Here is a 21,531-nt window from a genome sequence, read left to right on the forward strand (position 1 = left end):
ATTGTCAAAAAGAAATCAAGCGGTCTGTCAACATAGTTTGACTCGACCTTTCTGTTTATTTGTTTCTATATTTTATTTTACTATATATTTGTACGAAAGAAGTTTTAAATTATGACCATATTGTATTATAAATTCAGAAATACATAAGATTTACACGTCTGAAATCGTAATTTAGTTTGAAATAATGGCCGGCAATTTCTGGCAAAGCTCCCACCACCAGCAATGGATATTGGACAAACAGGACCTGGTACGCGACAGGCAGCACGATCTCGGCATCCTGACCGAAGAAGAATACCAGAAGATCTTCAATTTCTTCGCGAGCCTCATCCAAGTACTAGGAGAGCAACTGAAACTTCGTCAACAAGTCATCGCCACGGCAACAGTTTATTTCAAGCGATTCTACGCGAGGAACTCGCTGAAATGCATAGACCCGCTCCTATTAGCCCCGACCTGTATCTTTCTATCGTCGAAAGTGGAAGAATTCGGCGTAATATCTAACTCACGTCTTATTACGACGTGTCAAACTGTTGTTAAAAACAAATTCAGTTATGCATATGGACAGCAAGAATTTCCATATAGAACTAACCATATTTTAGAGTGTGAGTTTTACCTGCTCGAGAACTTAGACTGCTGTTTAATAGTATACCAGCCGTACAGACCACTGTTGCTTTACGTCCAGGATATTGGACAGGAGGACCAGCTCTTGACTGTCGCTTGGAGAATCATTAATGACTCACTAAGGACCGATGTCAGTCTACTTTACCCACCATATCAGGTAACTTTTGTGTACTCTTTTATATAAAAATATGATAACACCAGCGTTGCCAGACGTCTCAATTTTTGCAGGTTGTTTCGCTCTCCGGACAGCTAAATTCACGATTATTCAACAAATATAAATAAGACGTTTAGGTGAAGACAATGCTAATTTCATTTATTTTAAGAATACCATCATCTAATTGAAGATCTTGGCATAAAAACAGCAAATGTCACAAAGGTCATTTTTTTCAGGAGAGGGTAAAAACATAATATCTTGGTTGTCAAACACATTTTTAATAATTTGACAATGAAGATTCATGGAGGAGCCTTATATGCACTGCATGTATGTAAATAAAATATCAAATTGATGTTTGTTAAATAGATATTTAAAAAGAAATGAATGTGACATTTGCTGTTTTTACACAATTTTTGGACCTTTGTCGTTTTTATAACAAAATTGAAAACATGGAAAAGCAAATAGTATGAATAAAATTATAATTTTATTAAATAAAACAAAAAATATATATTTCTGTTATTTTTTAATCATAATACTACATTTAAGAAGGTTTTGACACATCATAACCAATTATTAAGCTACGTACTTACATGTTTTAAAAAAATCTTCAATTAAATATTTAAAATAAATCAATCATGTGCATATTACTACTGATTAGTCTTGATCACTCACACCTTCACTGTCTTCTTCAACGTTATCATTTGTATCATTGTCACACGGCAAATTTTCATAAAATGATGCATTTATTGGATTTTGTAAATACTTAGTTAATTTTAAAATATCTTTTTTCTTTGCGCCTTTCAATGGAATTAAGCCATCATATCGTCGCTATAGGATTTGTTTCCCGAATATCCATTTTTGTCGAAATCGACATTTTAATGCAGTTCAATTTCTTTTATCGAACTCTACCGAAATCATATATAAAAACGATATATTTTTATCTAGGAACAGAGATATTTTTTTAAAAAACCCGAATACGCCATGTTAAGTTACAATTACTCCGTGGTGTTCTCCCGAATATCCAACTATTCGTACCTGAATATCCAAGTTAATTTTGGTCGAAATATATCTCTGGCTGAGTGTTTATTTCCCGAATATGACTTTAGCCAATCAAACCGCGCTCACGCCGTGCATCTCGCTCCCACATTCACGCTGTCTATCTCTAAAACAATCACGCCCACTTTCATATGTTTCGGCCGTCCGGAGACTTCTTTCAAATTTCGTCTTATTGATATTGTTTTTAACGTTACTATTGTTTTAATAGTGAATTCATCAAATTTGAAGAGATCATTCATAGCTGATACATCACCAGTTCGCCCTGAACTTACAGTAGAGTTGTGGAAGTGACTATTTTAACCTAAATAACTGCATTTTGTTTTGATAAATGACACAAAATCCCAACGGTTATATGAATTCTACAGTATGACCCGGCAACTACTATGACGTAAAAAATAATTATTATTTCAAATTATTATTAATCAAACATTGTTTGTCTTTATTTTACTTTTAATCTAGGTATTTCTATGAAAATAAAGGCGATGCTATTATTTATTTTTGAATGCGCTGATAGTTAATTTAATTTAATATGTATGTTAGTAACTATTTATTTGGTGGATATTATATACTAAGGATATTGGTACCTACCTAATATTAGCAGCTAATGGTAATTAATTTATACATGCTATTATTTTGTGTTGTTATTCCTTACAATAGTAAATATATAATATTTATTTGGTGGTTTGTAATAAGTTTAATTGTCAATTATAGAAATATATAGATATAATAATATACAGATATATATAAATAGATTTTTTTTTTTTTGGAAAAAGTATTAATATAAAATTGTTAGCAAGTACGAGTAAGTACCATCATAAAATATTGGAGAAATGACCGTGACGGCGGTTAATAATTAAAGTAGTAGATACCTTATAATATATTTTCTCAGAAGTTATTTAAAAAAATTATGTAAGTATGTTTAATTATTAGAATGGTACATTCTTAAATCTTGTGAATTATTCGTTCAATAAAAAAATAGTTAATTACTTAAAAACTATTTTATTACTTAATCCGAAAAAAAACCGAAAAAGCGATTACCGCATGTTATTATTACATACGAACTTGGGTAATTATGATCATTAAGTATTTAAATAGTAGAGGTAATTATTAACAATTATCGTGTATATAAATATAACATTTGAGGCGCGTACTTTTTGACCACTCAGTAATCTGTGGGCCGTGCAGCAATACGCTACGGTTTTAAATCCCGAACGTCCATGTTTTGTCCCGAATATCCATTATTCTGAGAGAGCGCTAAAAATTTCCCGAATATCCACAGTGAATACTTGTAAATAAAACGCATTTTCTGTGCATTTAATGATTTATACCAGTATATTACTCTTGGAATCTATTCTTAGATAATTTTGCAATCATACAGTATCGAAAGAATGATTGATACATCTACTGATATTAAAATATACGACAATGAAATTTGTTTTTCGTCTCCTGTAAAATTGACATTTGGTCTATTCGGGAAACAAATCCTATAGCGACGATATGCTGGCTTAAACGCAATCGTGACTGGCATTTGATGTCTTTTCACTATATTGAATCTATCCCACAGTCCAGAGAAACTGAGATGTTTGCAAAGCACTTCTCCCTTACAATCCTTGTCTATTTTGTACATTCTAACTTGCCTAAGATGAAAATCTCTGCCGAAGGATGACTTAAAGTAAGGCTTTAACGTATCTTTAATATTTAAAAAATCTTTTTGCTCCGGTTTCTCCAGAATAAAGGGCCCAGGAGTTTTTCTGGCATCCAATACAACTTTATCCCAATCCTCTGGCACGTCTGCAAGGATTGTTTTCCTTGCACTGCTGAACAAATGAAAGTCAGCGTCATTTGGTAAAAATGTGTGCCCTCTGATAGGAAATATATGGATGACTCGTTCAATTTTTTTTAATACATGTACCACCATATACCAAAACCAAATCATAACAAAATTTTTGTTTTGTCCAGCACATCCGTCACTCAAAATATACAATGTTTTCGTGCCTGCTGGCAGATGGTGGTTTATGTAATGTAGTAACAAAGATGTTACATCATTTTGACCTCGTTTGGCGAATCCTTCATGATACGTGTACATATATACATCATTTCTGGCCAAGTCATGTATCCCAAAAATGTAATACCATAGCTGTCTGGAATAAAATACCGCATTTGTTACCATATTCGGTAAAGGCAAATTTTGCATAAAATCAAACGATATGACTGTGGTATCACTTGAACCACTTGCGAGTTCTTTTAATCTTCGCTTCGTTGTAGTAAACTGTTGTGCTTTAGCCAGGTGAAGTTGATAATCTATCTCAATCTTACGTTTTTCATCTTCAGAGAGATCGGGTAATTTCAGTTTGGTTGTAACTGAATCACAGTATGAACACGTATCGCTTCGAGGAGCTCCAAATGACAAATTATATCTAGTTGTAAATACTCTGTAGTATGTGTCATAGTTTAGTTGAAGCCTGTATTTACTTAAAAACATCTCGTGCATTTTCATAATAGTCAAATTTTCCGGAAGATACCTAACATTCTTATTTTTCGCGAAAGAATAATGACTTTGACGTGCCTTAAATGATTGTATATGAATGTGAATCAACTGAATCACTGATTCAGGCACTGCTCTTGGGCGATTTGGATGCTTTCCTCGTTTGTCCATAGGAGCCGAACCCGAAAATGTGATGTTGTCTTGAATACGTCGCAGCCGGGAATGCGTAATACCATGTATTGCCACAAATGCCTTCATACAGACTTCTTCGTTAATACCATCAGATGTAGATCGTATCTAAAGTAAATAAAGAGAAAAAATAATTAATTTTTCAAACACATTATCATTAGGTATAATAGGTGTAATGCCTAATTTGAATGTACATTTTTTATTAATTCAATGAATACTCACTTTATATTTATATGATGCTGAATGCTTGAATATACCATGATCATTGACATCATTTATTATTATCGGAGTATTTTTTCTCGGACGTCTTCTCTTGATCGGTACTACTTCTATACATCCAGATATATAGCCATCTTGTTGATTTTTAGAATCCATTTCATAAAAATTCTCAAATATTTCTTTCCGTAAATCTTCATTTATTTTTGTAAAACAATGAAACCTCTTGCACCTGAAAACATAATAATCAATTAAATACAATCCTACATAATATACTTTATTACAATCATACATACATTTACATAAAACAACATAGTAAATACAATGCTTTGCATTCGAAAGAAGTCATAACTTCAAAGTAATCACAGCCATTGTGAACTAAATTTAATCACACGAACTATTCAGCATAGTAAATATTTTAGTACGTATTAATAATGTATAAGTTTTTAATTGAATATATGTTATGAATACATAATTATTCCTACCTGCAATCTTCACCGATAACTTTTTTTGAGAGTCGTTTCCCAACATGATTGACATGATCACTTCCCTTTATTTTGGCGGTTTTTATTAATGTTTGCTTGGTTTTATTAACTTTTCTCTTACGAGGCGTTTCGGATGTCTGTATCCTATTACATTCCATGATAAAATATACAAACAATCGTTAAGGAACTTCATAAAATGGCAATGCCAATGACTGAACGAATGAAAGATAATTTTGACAGGTCAGGCACTAACAAGTATGGAATGTATACTAACGCCTAACGCCGCCTGGTGATAAAAGTGTGGAACTACTGGACCTTTGTTGTTTTCAAACAAAATTCCTTGGACTATTGCTGTTTTTAGAAAAGTGGCATATTTTTGAGAGCGGATTTGAGGGACTTATAATTTTTTTTAAAAATATATCTTTGCACAGTTGTATGTAACCATACATAGGGAATATAGAAATGCAATAAAATGAAAATGGAAAAAAGTGGACATTTGATGTTTTTATGCCAAGATCTTCAATTGTTATACTGAACGTGTATTTTATTACAAGGTTTTTCTTAGCTCGTATTCTTATTTGTCCGGTACAAATCTTGCAATCGATTTTTAACTAACTTCCCAACTAGCTGGACATTTGTAACTTTTAGAATATATCAGAACACGATGCAAATGCATATTTTTAATACTTTTAGCCATTTTAAGTAGAATTGAATTCATTTTCAGTTAATTCTGTTTTGTATGAAAAGTTATTTCGACACCATTATTGGTTGCTAGGGGTCTGGGGTCCTAGCAATTAAATTATTAATATATACGTGCGTTACTATGGAAATCAATATGACATGTCAAAATGACATTTCAGTATTATTTCTATCAACTACAAATTTTTTTGATCGTTTAAGCTAGTCAAGTCAAGTTTATATGATTCAACAGAAAATTTAAAAACGTATATAAAAAGTTCTTTTTATCTTGTAATTATTCTCAGATGAATTTTAAATGGCCAGATGCAATTTGTATTCTTAATTCAATGAAAACAAATACGTATGATTGACGAAGTTTAATGTGCACTATTTATGTCAAATCTCCACAGCCTACCTCTACCGGTATGTAGGTATGGATGCTAAACCAAGACATATCCTGAAAACTTTTGCGTACTTAGTATCAAAATCAGAAAATTTCAAAACAGTGGAACCCCGATCTACCATTCTCGCATAAATCATTTTCCCGCACTGATCGTTCATTTTAGAAAGTCCCGCCAAACACCCATAAGAACAATGTTAAATAATCCCGCATTAACCGTTCCCCGATTTGTCGTTTTCCTCGATCTATCGTCTAAATATTATGGTCCCGTCACAAATATTACCCCGATTGACCGTTTTTGTTGAATATTTTTTCATTTCGCTTTCGTCGAATTGTTTATGATACATACAGACCTTTCAATCGCATCGTTATGTTTGCACAGGTCGGTCGGCACTCTGGCTTGCCTCGCATCTTGTATCACGATTTTTTCTGTAAGTCGCAACTAAAATGCCCCCCATCAATAAAACTAGAACTGTGAGAAACTGAAAATAATTCAAGACGTCGAAAAAAATCCACGAGAAAAACAAGTTTTTTTTATATATCCCACATTTATCGTTTTTTATTTAGGGTCCCTTGAAAACCGTAGAATTGGGGTTTCACTGTACCTCAGTCACATTATGAGAGGACAAAAGTACAGCATTCCCCAACTTGGTTTCCAAGAATAGATCAGTGAGAAATATAGCAGAGGACGATGTCACATTTTGTGGCTTAACAATAAGTGCAACTTTAGCGAACTATTTCGGCTGGGCGCAGATATTAGAGCAAAGATTGCCCTGATGGTGGCTGACCTCCGATAGGTGATGACACGATAAGAAGCAGAAGCCAATTGTAGTGAAGAGCAAAAAATCGCAAGATTCTGAAAGCACTTTGAGTATCATCAGCTGGGGTCGATCCACTGCTGGATGAAGGCCTCCCCTAGCTGCACTTTATGTTGTTTTAGGTCATCCTTGTGATCGTACCCTTTGAATACCACTGTATAACTGCATTTGTCCAGTTCTTGTCTGCCGCCTTTCCATTGGTTTCTTGCATGATCTGTTAGTAGTATGCATATTTCAACGTCACATTGTGCTATTTATTTCTCTTACATTAAGGGTTCATGTTTCGTCGATTATAAATTGCTCCCATGACTGAAACACCTAACCTCAAAACTTAATCAAATTGTTGTACTTTCCAGATTGCAATTGGATGTCTCCATATAGCCTGCGTTGTTCTCCAAAAAGAATTAAAGAGCTGGTTTGCGGAACTTAATGTCGACATGGAAAAGGTAACATCTTGAATTAAATTTTTAATAGTAACAATAGTAAAATGGTCAAAAATTAAGAATTTTTATTATCTTTTCGAGCGTAGCCTAGATAATCTGTAGACTTTACAGAAAAGACATATTATGTCATTATGATATCTTGCCTTATCTCATCTCAGAAATTAACATTATTTAATGACCACATAAAATATTATTAATACCAACATCGTAACAAACATTTTACCTGGTCCCAAAATTGTGAGAAACTAGGCAACGGGTATAAAGCCTGGCTGTCATACTACGCATTGGGACTGGGAAATAATCAGCAGTTGGGAGCACGCCCCTCTGCAGGGTGTGTCATTGTAAATATCTAATTTATAAAATGATTATGGTAAATTGTACGCTGTCTGTCTATCTGTAAAATATAAACTACTCTCTCCGTCAAGTTCTTGTTTATTAGAGTCGCCACCCCCCAGCTTTCTCAGTGGGTGATTCAATGCTTCTGTCGTCTGGGAATATCAATTCTTGCCAGCTTAGTGAAAATAATGTATTATTTCCAAAATACGAGATAAAACTGAGGTTTTAAAATAAATCTAATCTATAATACACCACACTGAGGTAAAGGTCGAATCACAAAACAGATAATAAATAGAATACCGATAGGCTATATTCAATACGCATCTTGATGCAGGGTTTTGAATGTGTGAGTGTCCTACGAAAATGAAGCACGCATTATGCACGTGCAATAGTGTGTAATACACCAACATTAAATGAGCGTAAATCTTAAACCGAGAGCAGTTTTCAGTATTCGATGTAAAACGTATTCTTGACACGTGTGTAAGTTTAACCCGGATTCTTCCTTACTCGAGTCGGTTACCTGCTATCGCCTTACCCGTTATGTATTTCAGTTCCCATTATTTCTGAGTTCCCTGGGTCGAATGGTCGTAGTATTATAGTACATAGTATCTCATTTATTATCTTATTTACTGTTTCAGGTTCAAGAAATAGTAAGGTACATTACAAATCTCTACGAAATGTGGCGGAGCTATGACGAGAAGAAAGAAATCCAAGCGCTACTGTCGAAAATGCCCAAACCGAAGCCCGCCCCTCAGCGATAGCAACAGACACCATAAACAATATTGGACTTCTTCTGCAACCTATCGTGATTGCGTTATTAACCTGACTACTACAACCAGCATACTGGTGTCTCTTCGACTCACGACATAATTTGAAGGAAAATAAAGACATTACCTACCTACAACTCCCGCCCACTAATATGGCATACTATAGTAGCCAAGTGTTATGAACCACATACGCCATGCTACATTGACTTGTTTAGACAATTGCTACTTCATCATGCAAAATAATTTTTTAAAACAATTTTTCCTAGAAAGATTTCTTCTCCTTCGGCCATAATTGGAGCATATGGACACCACACGGCGCCTCCCAAGAATCCCTGCGGTTTTTTTGTGTCATTTCAGGTTAAACCAGCATCGATATAGATAGTATTTAGCCGGGTTCAAGGACACCGGAATTCGGTTGGTTTGAAGAACAGGCAAGCCAGGATGAGGTTCTCTTCTGGCATCCATAGCACGTTGCCGAGCCAGGTCCAAACGTGGCCTCTTCACTCTCAGCGTGTCAGCACACCTAGTATCTGTTCTTGAAGGTCAGTATACGGTTGCTCTGTGCCTTCGTAAGGTACCATGATTCGCTACCGTAAACCAGCACCGTCAGAATGCAAGCGTCGAATAGGCGGCATTTGGTTTTGTTTGAGTACAGTCGTGAAAAATAAATTATGAAATTCATTTTATTTGGTTTTAATTAATATCATTGTTTACTCATCTGTACATATTTTTATCCATCAAACTCCACGGAGCGCAGTGATTCACTACTGCACTGTGTTTATATGACCCCTGCCAGGAGGGCGATTCCCGACTGAAGCATTATGAAGCACAAGTGACCAGTTGCGCAAACATTTACACAACATACTTCAACTGTAGCATATTCAAAGTCAACCGCTGGGTGTCACTAGGCCAGGCTTTGGTAGTACACATACTTTGACGGTAGGGGCGCTCGCAACTCTCCGTTTGACATAATAAACGTCAGATTTCGTATCGTACGTAATATTGGAGAAAGCTTTACTTTCAATTGTTTTACATTTACCACATATTACCGCTAAAATTATTATTTCGTGTTTCAATTCTCATTTAAGGATGTATTTATTGTGATTTTGTAATACAGAAACACACATGTTTGTTTGCAAAATACAATGGAAATTCCGTGTTGTAATCTTGTTGTAATATTGTTATATTGGAGACGTAACTAGCGTGTTTAAAAATTAATTGGTTACGTACTTCAACAATGAATGATTTAATCATGCAACGTTAACGGTAAGTACTGATTAAATATGAAGTCATTACCAAAATGGATAAAAATGTTATTTAATTTCATGACATTGACAATATAGTGCCGTCTTGACATGTTTACTTTCTATCTTACTCTAACGCATGGACATGAGGTATAAGCATGTTGAATGCTTTCTCACTCGCACTTATATGCCGTTTAACCGTTTCACTCGAAGCTCTGTACACATAATAGCTCCTGTAAAACTAAAAATTTTACGAGCTTCAGTTGAAGCGGTTCGGTGACGTTTTTTGCACTGCTTCATTCAGGAATCGCCGTCCAGATGTATTCATTTTTACTACAATTTATTGGAAATTGCATTCCAAAGTCCGTGAAGTGGCTTGTAGTTATGTAATACTCAAAATGTTAATTGTTCCCGTGAATAGGCTTGTGTTTTGAAATCTTTGTTTTATTATACTACAGTAATAACTGTGTTTGGTAGATTAATAATATATTTGCTGATTTTTATTAGACATTGTCAGTATTTGGCGTAATTACTTTGTGTGTCAATATTAAAGAAGTATTGGACGCCCTGCACGCAGACATTCGACACGCCACCAATGTGATGTTAATTTAGAAAAGCCATTCCCAATCGTGCACATTTTTTCTTCATTTTGTGCTGTCAAAGATTGGCGATCAACCTGCAGTACCTAACCTACATCTCATGCTCCTATCCTGTAAACTAGAATTATTCAAAATTGCAAAGGAGTCGTTCTACACATTATTTGTGGTGATAATTATAGCTGTACATTTTAACCGGTTCTATGCCTTCAGTGAGTTTTCTCCCTCTATGAGGCGAGGCCGTGATCGACAGGCCGCACATACAAATTTCGTGAGTTATCTCTTTAAACTCAAATCACTAGTCACTGTCGATTGATTCACATAATCTAAAAAATTAAACACAGTGACATCTGTTTGAATAATTATGAAATGCTATGCCACAAATTATCGATATTAGTTATTTTAGTAAGAGCTTCGCTCTACATTCAACGTGTTTCATTAAAAATCTGCGGCCTGTCAGATACTGCCATAGTAATATCGTGAAGCATAGAAGAGGTTCTCAATGCTAAAGTACGAACCAGGTTTTGTCTATTGTCGAAGGTAAATAATTAACACGGTGGTCCATAAATATACCACCAATCATATATTTGAAATTGGTTATAGTGGTTGAATATAATTTATATGTAATCGATGTAATAAATATATTATGTTTCCTTATTGTATTAAGCTAGATTGTAATTAGACAAATGAATAAACGATTTTTGTAAAAATAATTCCTTGGTTGTTTATTAATCAGACATTCTTAAATGTGTCTTAGAGCCTGTCCACATGGCACATGAGTAACAAGTTGCGTGTTCTCCAGGTACATGTGACCAATTGAGCCGTCCACTAGCACTGACGACGCGTGACAATCGCCCGCCAACGCTAGATTCTGGATAATCGCAGCCATTCCAAAATGAATTATGACCGCCTGGCAATCGAACGTGACCCTTTTATTGCTTCTCCAAAATAAATTACGTAACCTAGTTTGTAAAGTGCCGAGAATACGTAATGTAAGTTAGCCCGAAATACAAAATCTCATAGACACTGACTCATTATCATCATCAGCCTGAATCCATCCACTGCTGGATGAAGGCCTCTTCGAGCTGCTTCCACTTCTCTTGGTCCTGCGCATTGCGTTGCCACATACTTCTGCATAACTTTATCAATCAGCGGCCTCTAGGTCTACCTTACGGACGTTTAATACCTCTTGGATACCACTGGATGACTAAATTTGTCCAGTCATTCCTCTTTTTGTCCTTTCGTGTTATGCCCAGCATGCACCTCTCCATACCACGTTATGCTACTCTAAGTTTCTGGATCTCTCTTTTACTTAGGGTCCATGTTTTACACTCATATGTGATTACAGGAAGCACACACTGGTTGAACGCTTTAGGCACAGTGGAAGGTCACCTTTGAAGACATTATTCAGGCGGCCAAAAGCACTCCAGCCTAGCTTTACTCTGCGAACAATTTCATCAAATATACATCCATCTATAGACACTTGTTGTCCCAGATAAATGTAGTTTTTCACCTGTTCGAGCTGAATGTAAATCGCGATAGGACTTGCGCCATGCGGACAAGATCTTAATTCTCCAACATAAATTATTTTGATTCATTAATTTGTGAAGCGGTGACGCTTTCCTGATGGTTTTCCTCATATATGTTTATATTTTTTGATTGATTGTGTATTAGATAACACACTAATTTCTTATCTAAACGCCACTTTGTTGATTTTATAATACTTACGCTTTGATTTATACACTCTCGAAATCTCTTACAACCTGTTGAACCCAATGGTTTATTTTATGTATGATCCAAGACTATAGTAAGGTATGATCAATAGCTAGAACTACGATCTAAAATTACAGTTTTGTGCCACAACCTGCCTATTTATGGTGTGCCTGGGTACAATCGCTTTCCACCAAGAATTGATAGCGGACATCGAACTTATTCGTTTGATCGTTTACAAAGCATACACAAATAAAACACAGTTTACGAAAAAAAAACATGTTTATTAAAAAAATAACCTAAACAAAACACTTATGATTAATAAACCATTTAAAGGTAGCAGTTGGAATGCGGCGACACTACTGGTACAAAAACAGTCAAGTCGCTGGTCATACGCAAACTCTATTGTCTATGGCAGTAGAGATTTCACAAAAATAGTGCACACTAAACTTTATCAGTCATACTTATTTGTCTTCATTGAATTGGGAATATAAATTGTATGATACATAATTAATACATTTTAGACACGCCTAGTACGTAACGATCAGGTGGCCATTCGATATAATTAGCATGCTATTTAAGTGTGGTAATTAAAAAGTAATTATCTAGTCAGCAGTCAATGAATGAAGAATATTTTTTATCTATTATGGTTTGGCTTTGGCAGGGTTTAATTGAATTATATAAACTAACCAATACTGTCTGCAATTTGTATGCTTGGTTCAATGAAAATAATTAGGTATGACTGACAAAATGTGCACTATTTTTGTCGAATCTAAAATCACTTCACTAATGGTAATTATGATTGTCGGGGTCGCTGCGTTCCAACGGCTAGCTTTAACATCTCAGATCTAAAACGACAGTACATCGAGTGGCGCGTCCGTACATGCAATGACAACCTTTCTCACCTATGCCGCTGTCAAATCATCGATAGCCCATTCGGCTTTTACAAAGTTATAGACTAAACAATTATTTATTTTATAGATGTTAATAATGATGTAAAAACCAAAATAACTATTGACTCGACACAAATTTTCCGAACTAAATCCAACATTGATACATGTATTTCCAAAAACTGATCTAGTTCTCAATTCAATATTTGTGATAAACGGTGTTTTGGGATTTCAAGATTAAATGATTCATTTTTCACATTAATTTCTTTATTCCATTGTATTCAGGGAACTCCATTAATGAGAACTGAAATACCTAACGATGTGGAGTAACAGGCAACTAATCTCGAGTGTGGAAGAATATGGGATAAACTTAAACACGTGTCAAGAATACATCATTCTAAGCTTGTCCTTCATTCTGACAACTGCTCTTGGCTTATGCACTGATGCTCATTCAATATTGGTGTATTTGAAGGCTGCAATACACATTCAAAACCCCACTTCAAAATGTATTGGGGGTATAGCCTATCGGAATTCTATTTATAAATTTGTTCCGTGATTGTATTATATCGTCTCTTCTTCTTCTGCCAGAACAATGACGATATTTTCGAATTTCCAATTGGCCGATCAACCAATTGACGTACTCTATCTCGCTCTAAAAGTTAACACAGCCAAGAAAAGGGGTGTTAAAAGATAGCACTTTTAACTTCTTGTGATAATTAAACTGCCTGATAACATAAAGTGAAAATGTGGTATATCCACCACATTCAGTGATATGTTAGAATAGCCTCGCTGGAAGTTATTTTAAATAATATTTTTTGGTATCATTAAATATTGTTTTTTGTTAGTTTTTGACTATAGGCTAAAATACCGGTTTTTGGAAATAGACACTTCATATAACGAAATCTGTCGAGACAATACGTACTGCCGCCAGCAAATCCATGCACGTGTAAACGGGCTATTATAACAAAGTAGGTAGGTACCTACTTCGATCTTCTCAACTATAAATAAGTATGATTTCCAATATGTAAATCATCTTACTACATGCAAAAAAAAAACTAAATAAAAACCGGTTTGATGGTATCCCAAAATAAAAACCGGTTTGATGGTATCCCAAAATAATTTACTATTTCAAGTATTATGACATTAACAATGATTGTGGGTTGCATTTCTCACTGTTATTACGAACAACAATATATCGTTACTTAGCATTCAAATGGTAGCATCGAAAGTGAGCCCCGGAATCACAGTTGCAATTTTCGATGGAACCGAACCTTTAAAAAAATTGTGGGTTCTAAAGGTGCTTTTAAACAATCAGTTGGAATCACAGTTGCAAATTTCGATGGAACCGAACCTTTAAAAAAATTGTGGGTTCTAAAGGTGCTTTTAAACAATCAGTTGGAATCACAGTTGCAATTTTCGATGGAACCGAACCTTTAAAAAAATTGTGGGTTCTAAAGGTGCTTTTAAACAATCAGTTTTGATGTCCAATCAGTCTCTGTTTCAGTCGAGCTGTCAGTTAGACTGATGTGTAAATGCAAAACTGAAGTGGCCGACTGAAACCAAAACGGAGACGAGACATGATGGATTTTCCATCACTTATCGTATCCGTTTTTAGGGTTGCCAGTTAAATTGACGTGTAAATTACTATGTTGCCGTATTTCGATTGAAATATTATTTCTTCAAATTAAGGTACTGTAATATAATACCAACCAATGTATACAGAAAGTTATAAAATTAATATTCATTTTTTTTTTTTTCGACCATGTCCGGTCCTAATAGGATCATATGGGCCTCCACACAGTAGAGGTTTGTATTAACAGATTTTGTTTTTTACGAGAAATGGATGTCAGCCACTTGCTCAACCTATTAGGTCCATACGCTGACTCACACAAACTGAAAAACAATATGTGTACTTGCCAGACCCAGGATTCGAACCTGGGACCCACGGCGTGATAGTCCAACGCTTAAGCCGCGCGGCCACCGTGGGCGTCATTTTTAAAGGGTAAAAAATGTGTAAATATACATCACCGTTTCCCAACTGAACTATCAATTAAGACTGAACGGATAACCAAACTGATCGTCTAAATACATTGCCGTTTAAAAACTAATTTTAACAAGATTTTAACAGCTTTGATTGATAAAAATAATCATAATATGAAAAATTTCCAAACGTGACTTCAATAGTGGTGATAAGAGGCAGTGGCGTACCCAGGGGGGGTCCAAGGGGCTCTGGCACCCCCCAAACATGAAAATTATCAGAATGATTTTAAACATTGAAATTGAAAGCCAATAAACTATACTTGGGCTTAAACAAATAACACGGCAAAAAAATTATTTGTAATTCTCCAGCACCCTTTTTAGAAAAAATTCTTAGATTTTAATTTCTAACACAAAAATTTCGAAACACTAATGTCAGGTTTTTTTAGAAACCCAATCCCTAATGGAACTATCAAAAAATTCTCGGTGTCAACCCGAATTCCAGAGTGGTGTAGGTCATGGCTGGGGAAGGCTGCAGGGCTCAACCCTGGGGGCCCGGGCTGTGGGGGGCCCGGCGTGTCGGGTCGACCAGATAAGTGAGATAAACACACATCATAAACTTTAATAGTAAAAAAGTCGCCTGCGCATACTTCATGACCATAAACATTTTCAATTATATAATTGTGCAATATATTTTTTGATTATTATGTGTCGATACTCGACAGCTCCATTATTAAAGTAGATGTATTAAAAATCGCCAATAATTCACTGAACTAAAACAAAATTTGAAAAACGTTAATGTAGTGTTTCACACTGCCTTTAATCTTAGCGGTAGGTAGGGGGCCCGCCAAATATCCTAGCCTGACGGCCCGTTTCGGGATGTGGGGACCATGGTGTAGATACACCGAGTGCAATAGACAAAAGACCGATAAACGAGAAATTAGGCTGTGAAAAAGAAAAGGAGCCTATGGACTAATTTACATACTCCACTTTGGGCCTCCCCCCAATATTAAATCCTGGGTGCGCCACTGATGGGAGGTCAAAAAACACTGAAAATGATGAGATGTCATTTATGAATAACTCCTATGTCAGGTGTTATTTTAAATGCTTATAGGTTGGTTAATCTAATTAGATGATGAACTACTCTCGATAACTACCCTATTCAATCATATAAAATAATTACATATATTGTACATTGTACTTTTTAACCATTTCGAGACTGTCTGTTTAGCTGGCACTAAAATGACGTTAGCAATAATATAATTACATCAAACGTGGAGTGTTATGCATTTATAAATCGAGTGATGTTTTCACGAAATATTTTTTTTTCATTCATTGTCACTACAATCCATTGTGGAACATTCGCCACAGGATTGATATATATAATCTCCACCACTCTTGCCAGGAACACAGATATATACACAGATACAGGCCACGGAGTACTAAAAAGATTTAAATTAAGGAACGATGACTGCTGTGCTGTCCATGTGACGCCTACACGTCTCAAACAGTGTAGCATGTCATCAACGACTGCCCAATACTAGAAAAGGAGCGATGGACTCTCGGAACTATGTGTGGGCAACATAATCACGAAATCGACATCCAAACACCTCACAAAATAACTTAAGGAAAAATTAAAGACATAAATAATTGACGACCATAATTACCTAAAAACTGTAATCAAGGAAATTTTTTAAAATATGATCACAAATGCGAATATGTAAAAAAAGTATTATCTCTCTGAACCACCTTGTACGAAAACGCAACAGCACGTTTATTTAAAAAAAAAAAAACTGTTGTGAATCTTGACTGCTTTGTCCAACTATTAGGTCGATGTTCTGAGTCCATCACATGCAATGAAAACCAAATTTTCCAAACAGGATTCGATCCTGAAACATGATATTATTAGGGAACCTTTATGCATTCCTCCACATTACTAAAATCGTATCACGTAGCCTCTCATCATGCTGATAGTAAAAAGATGCAAGAAGACTTGCGAGCGACAAGTATTCTTCGATGCGCTGTGTGGTTTCCACATCATCCAACAAAGGGGCGTACATGGTGCAAGAATGCACATATTTGTGGTTTTATTGAAGTAATGTATTTCCTACATATTATGTAATTTAAAAATTGGTCAAGTATTATGGGTTATCGTAATTCGTGAGATCGATCTACCAGATCTCTGAAGTACCTGATTTTTGGTATTCGAAGAATCTACTGTAGTTTTACCATGAAATTAGTACGGTACGGTGAATGTGACAGAACGGTATGAAAGAGAATTTGTAAAATAAAGAAGAAGGTCAAACACGACGTTACAGCTGTGTAAATATTAAAAAATAATAACGTCATTATGTTGTATTCGACAATGCTACGAGTCACATTTGCCGAATTAAATTCTCCTGCCTGATCGTTGCTAACTTCACTCTTGTGCCTGCTAAACTGCCAGTCACTAAATCGCGACCATTAAAGCTGACCTTAAAACTAAAATATATACAATACGGATGCCGAAATGATACTGAGATGGTTTAAACAAACTGTAATAGTACGCTATCTATTAATTTTACTATACCAAAGATTGCTCTCCCAACAACTCATTCAAACATTTATTTACAATAGCCATTAAACAGTCACCCTAATATGTATTATAATATTATAAATGTATAATAAAATCAACCCATTACATATATATAGTAATTTTATTTAAAAACATTGCTTCGGTAATAAATAGCACGACAATATGCACCGGCTAGACGGCAGCGACTTGCCTGCGCTTTTCGGTTTGTGCGAGTTTCAGTTTTCCCTTCCATACACACGGGCTTTCCGATACAAACCGGTTTGCGCAGGTAAGCTTGTGGTAAAGCATGAGCGTCTAGCCGGCGCTTTAGATTTGTTCCCACATGCTAATTACAAATCGATTTGAACCAGTCCTGCATTTTTTTATTGCTTGCCGGAACAAACCCACTACATATTGAGAAGCACTAGTCGTTCATGATATTAATTATATATTAAAAGTTGTTGGCGTGGAGTAACCGATTATACTACATTAAATTTCGCCGTGAACTGTCTTACTGGAAAGAGATGACCGTATAGAATTGAGATTAATAAAAAAATCCATTGTTCGTGAAGCATTAGACAATAATAGTGCATGGATTTACTTGCAGCAAGTGCGTATTTTAAACTATTGCGATAATAACTGTTTACACGTAAAAGTGCTGACTGTCTCGCCAATCTTATCCTTCACGAGTAAGCGAGACGCGATGTTGTCATTTTATAGTACTATTTGAAAGGTAATGAAAATCGGTTAACCTCAAAATGAGTGCGCGGTGTAGTTCGTTTTTTTACCGGCAGGTTTGCCACTATCATTCTAATGCTTCTTTATCGATTCATGCACGCAATCTTGCAACTTGCATGATAATACATGTTTACATGTGCATTTTACAACGTTTTTCTTAGCTCGTATTCGTATTTGTCCGGTGGTTCTTTGTCCGGTACAAATCTTGCAATCGATTTTTAACTAACTTCCCGACTAGCTAGACATTTGAAACTTTTAGAATACATCAGAACACAATGCCAATGCATTTTGTAATACTTTTAGCCATCTTTAAGTAGAATTGAATTCATTTTCAGATAATTCTGTTTTGTATGAAAAGTTATTTCGACACCATTATTGGTTGCTAGGGGTCTGGGGTCCTAGCAACTAACTTATTAATATATACGTGCGTTACTATGCAAATCAATATGACATTTCAGTATTATTTCTATCAAGTACAAATTTTTTTGATCGTTTAAGCTAGTCAAGTCAAGTTTATATGATTCAACAGAAAATTTAAAAACGTTGTATATAAAAAGTTCTTTTTATCTTGTAATTATTCTTGTTATGGCCGCGATAATACATGCATATGTAAACGGGGTGGGGTATAGTGTTACAATTTCATTAGATTTAATAAGATCATTATTTTGATATTGATTGGTATCAAATATTTAACAACACTCATTATTATCAGATATTTGATAGGTACTATATAATATGACCACCTACCCAATTTCTTCCTTCTTTCTCTTGTATTTTGGTGGTTTTTAGATTAATCTCAACACTATAAAGCCATCTATTTCTGATACAACACCTCACGATGAACTGCACCAATTTCCAGACGTGCAAAGTAACCAAGACACGGTATATTTATGTCAAATGGCAGCCTACTGCCTAAATGTGTCATCGTTCAAACAAACTGTTCTCACAAAGTAAATGTATATTTAAAGTGCGACCATAACTGACATAAAAAGTAAAATAATAATGTATTTCTATTAAACGACCAATTAATCTGATTCCACTCATCGTCTGGTGCCTCTCAATATTGTCCGCCTGGCTGAACTTGTGTGGTGAAGATCAGAATTTTAAACGACATAGCTCACCAATATCAGGTGATTTTATAGTAATTTCTTTACTAATTATATAAATAGGTAATTAATATTACAATAATTATTTGCACGATTCCAAATAGGTATCCGATTTTGATAGATCTCTCAGGGGTTGGTGTACATATCTGGTCCCGGTGCCGTAAGAACCAACCACCATTTTAAGACAGGAGCTTAGGCAACTGATCTTGTTAGATGAGCATGGACCATTATATCATCATTGCAGATGTTTTAATGGCGATCTGTGAAACTATGGATCCCTGCGCACTTTCAGGTATACAGTCGTTTCTGTTTAATTGGTCCTGGTTAGTAGCAGGCACAGGTGGATCGTCTTCTTCATCTAATTTTTGATGTTTTGATTTAATGACATCAAAAATTGCATCCACAGTCTGGCTTTTAATTTTAGCCAGCTAAGAAATGTTACATGTAAAGTTGTGATTATATTATGCTGCACGTTAGGTACTATCACGTGACGTCACAGTAAGCTGCCGCTACTGGGAAAAAGTGTGTAATGCTGTTTTTCTTGGTGTTTTGTTATCAGACTGATGCTCTTATCCAGTAGCACATTTTGAACCTTTAAACGAAGATTGTCAATTGGCAAAATCTGCCGAAATCACCAGAACAACAATGAGGTCACCTCACGTTGTACAGCACTGCATCGACATTTGCATGACTCAATGAATGTATTTTTCATTTTCTACTCAAGTCAAAATTGTGTTTTTTTTGTTTTTAGCAGTTGGCACTATGTATTTTCTATAAGAATGTCATCTTTTATCTATGGTCTGCAGGTTGGGTTCTGTTCAAAATATTATCTATGGATGTAATATCGTAAGTAATTTTGACGTACGCACACGTAGAAACTGTTAAAATTAATTGAAATTATCTTGAATAATAATTCAAAATACTAATGCATTAGAGTTGGCACTCTCCATCATAGAATTTACAGAGAAGGTGATCGTTCAAAATATTCTGCAAAATGACGAAACCATAAACTAAATTGTCGCCGTGACAGTACACGACGTGCATCTGAGGATAATCACAACTTAAGTGTCAAATCATTTCTTGGCATCATGGCAAAGGGTCATAAATTGACAAACAGCATTACGTCTCACACGTGCGGCGGTGTAACGGTAAATAAATGCAGTACGGTCATGGTAGACCGCTACACTACGACTGACACAGCGCTACACCGACGCGACGGTAAACATTATGTAATATATAATGTGATCTTAAATTTACTGTCCCAATTAAGCGGAATGTTGCTCCAACTAAGAGATGTATATTATTGTTAGTTCCTTGGTTTACGTTTATTGAGATTTGGCCCAAATAAGCGACTGCCCCAATTAACTGGTGACCTAATTAAGCGGAATCGTCTGTACTTATACGGCCTTGACCCCCGCTGAAGTCATTACCACTGCACACAGTACTATAAAATTGCAGCCAAGATATGATGGTTCTAGAATAAGTAATATATTATTTTAAAGAATTTGTAGAACTGGTTGCGTAAAATTCACATGCTGTTGTTTCATTCACTGTGTATTTGTGTAATCCAGGGGGGGTTGACGATTGGTCCTAGCACAAAGAAGTCTGTTAAGTTATCTCCACATTCTATAAATCCAAACTGCTCTATACATTTCACTACCATTTTTGCACCCATCTGTCTAGTAATTCATAATGTTACTGTCCATTCCGTTAATTCACGATTCATAGGAACTTGGATTCGCCAGAGGAAAACCTCGTATCGAGGAGTTGTGCTTTCTTCATGATGGACTTTTTTTGCGCCTCGTCGAACTTGTTCGCCTTGAGGTCGATGTCTCGATCGAATGGCCGACGCTTCGATCCCCCATCTTCATCTCTCTCTTTCTGCAAATAAAAAAAATGGTTATTAAGCCTGGATACGGGTGGATATTGGATTAAATTTATTGATATTGGGCAAAGATGTTGAATAAAACCTAGTATCGAAGTATCAAAGCAGACATTTGAATATAAAATTTAGCTATAAATACTTGTGGAAAGATACTTCCTCGTCAATTTTATGTAAGCCGCCAAAACC

General features: G+C 35.4%; 2 protein-coding genes and 1 long non-coding RNA gene across 3 annotated transcripts in view; 1 reads left to right on the forward strand and 2 right to left on the reverse strand.

Moving 5' to 3' along the window:
• Positions 1-21,130, forward strand: CycC (cyclin C). Its single transcript, XM_085951705.1, has 3 exons — positions 1-775; positions 7,456-7,545; positions 8,517-21,130. The coding sequence occupies exons 1-3, from the start codon at positions 185-187 to the stop codon at positions 8,637-8,639; spliced, it is 804 nt and encodes a 267-aa protein (XP_085807831.1). The 5' UTR covers positions 1-184; the 3' UTR covers positions 8,640-21,130.
• LOC147069037 (uncharacterized) lies at positions 2,889-5,594 on the reverse strand. Its single transcript, XR_015071282.1, has 3 exons — positions 5,204-5,594; positions 4,725-4,950; positions 2,889-4,610 (listed from the first exon to the last, which is right to left on the reverse strand). It is a non-coding gene; the product is annotated as an uncharacterized LOC147069037 (long non-coding RNA).
• The window catches only part of LOC147069038 (uncharacterized), a 9,777-nt gene continuing 8,421 nt past the window's right edge, over positions 20,176-21,531 (reverse strand). The window contains exon 6 of the mRNA XM_085951702.1: positions 20,176-21,341. Within this exon, the coding sequence (XP_085807828.1) occupies positions 21,183-21,341 (159 nt within the window). The 3' untranslated portion in view covers positions 20,176-21,182. The remainder of the gene's footprint in view (positions 21,342-21,531) is intronic.

This window comes from Rhyacophila brunnea, unplaced genomic scaffold (assembly GCF_057557595.1).
Source record: "Rhyacophila brunnea isolate RB1 unplaced genomic scaffold, BYU_Rbru_1.0 scaffold_24, whole genome shotgun sequence".
In the NCBI taxonomy this organism is placed as follows: Eukaryota; Metazoa; Arthropoda; class Insecta; order Trichoptera; family Rhyacophilidae; genus Rhyacophila; species Rhyacophila brunnea.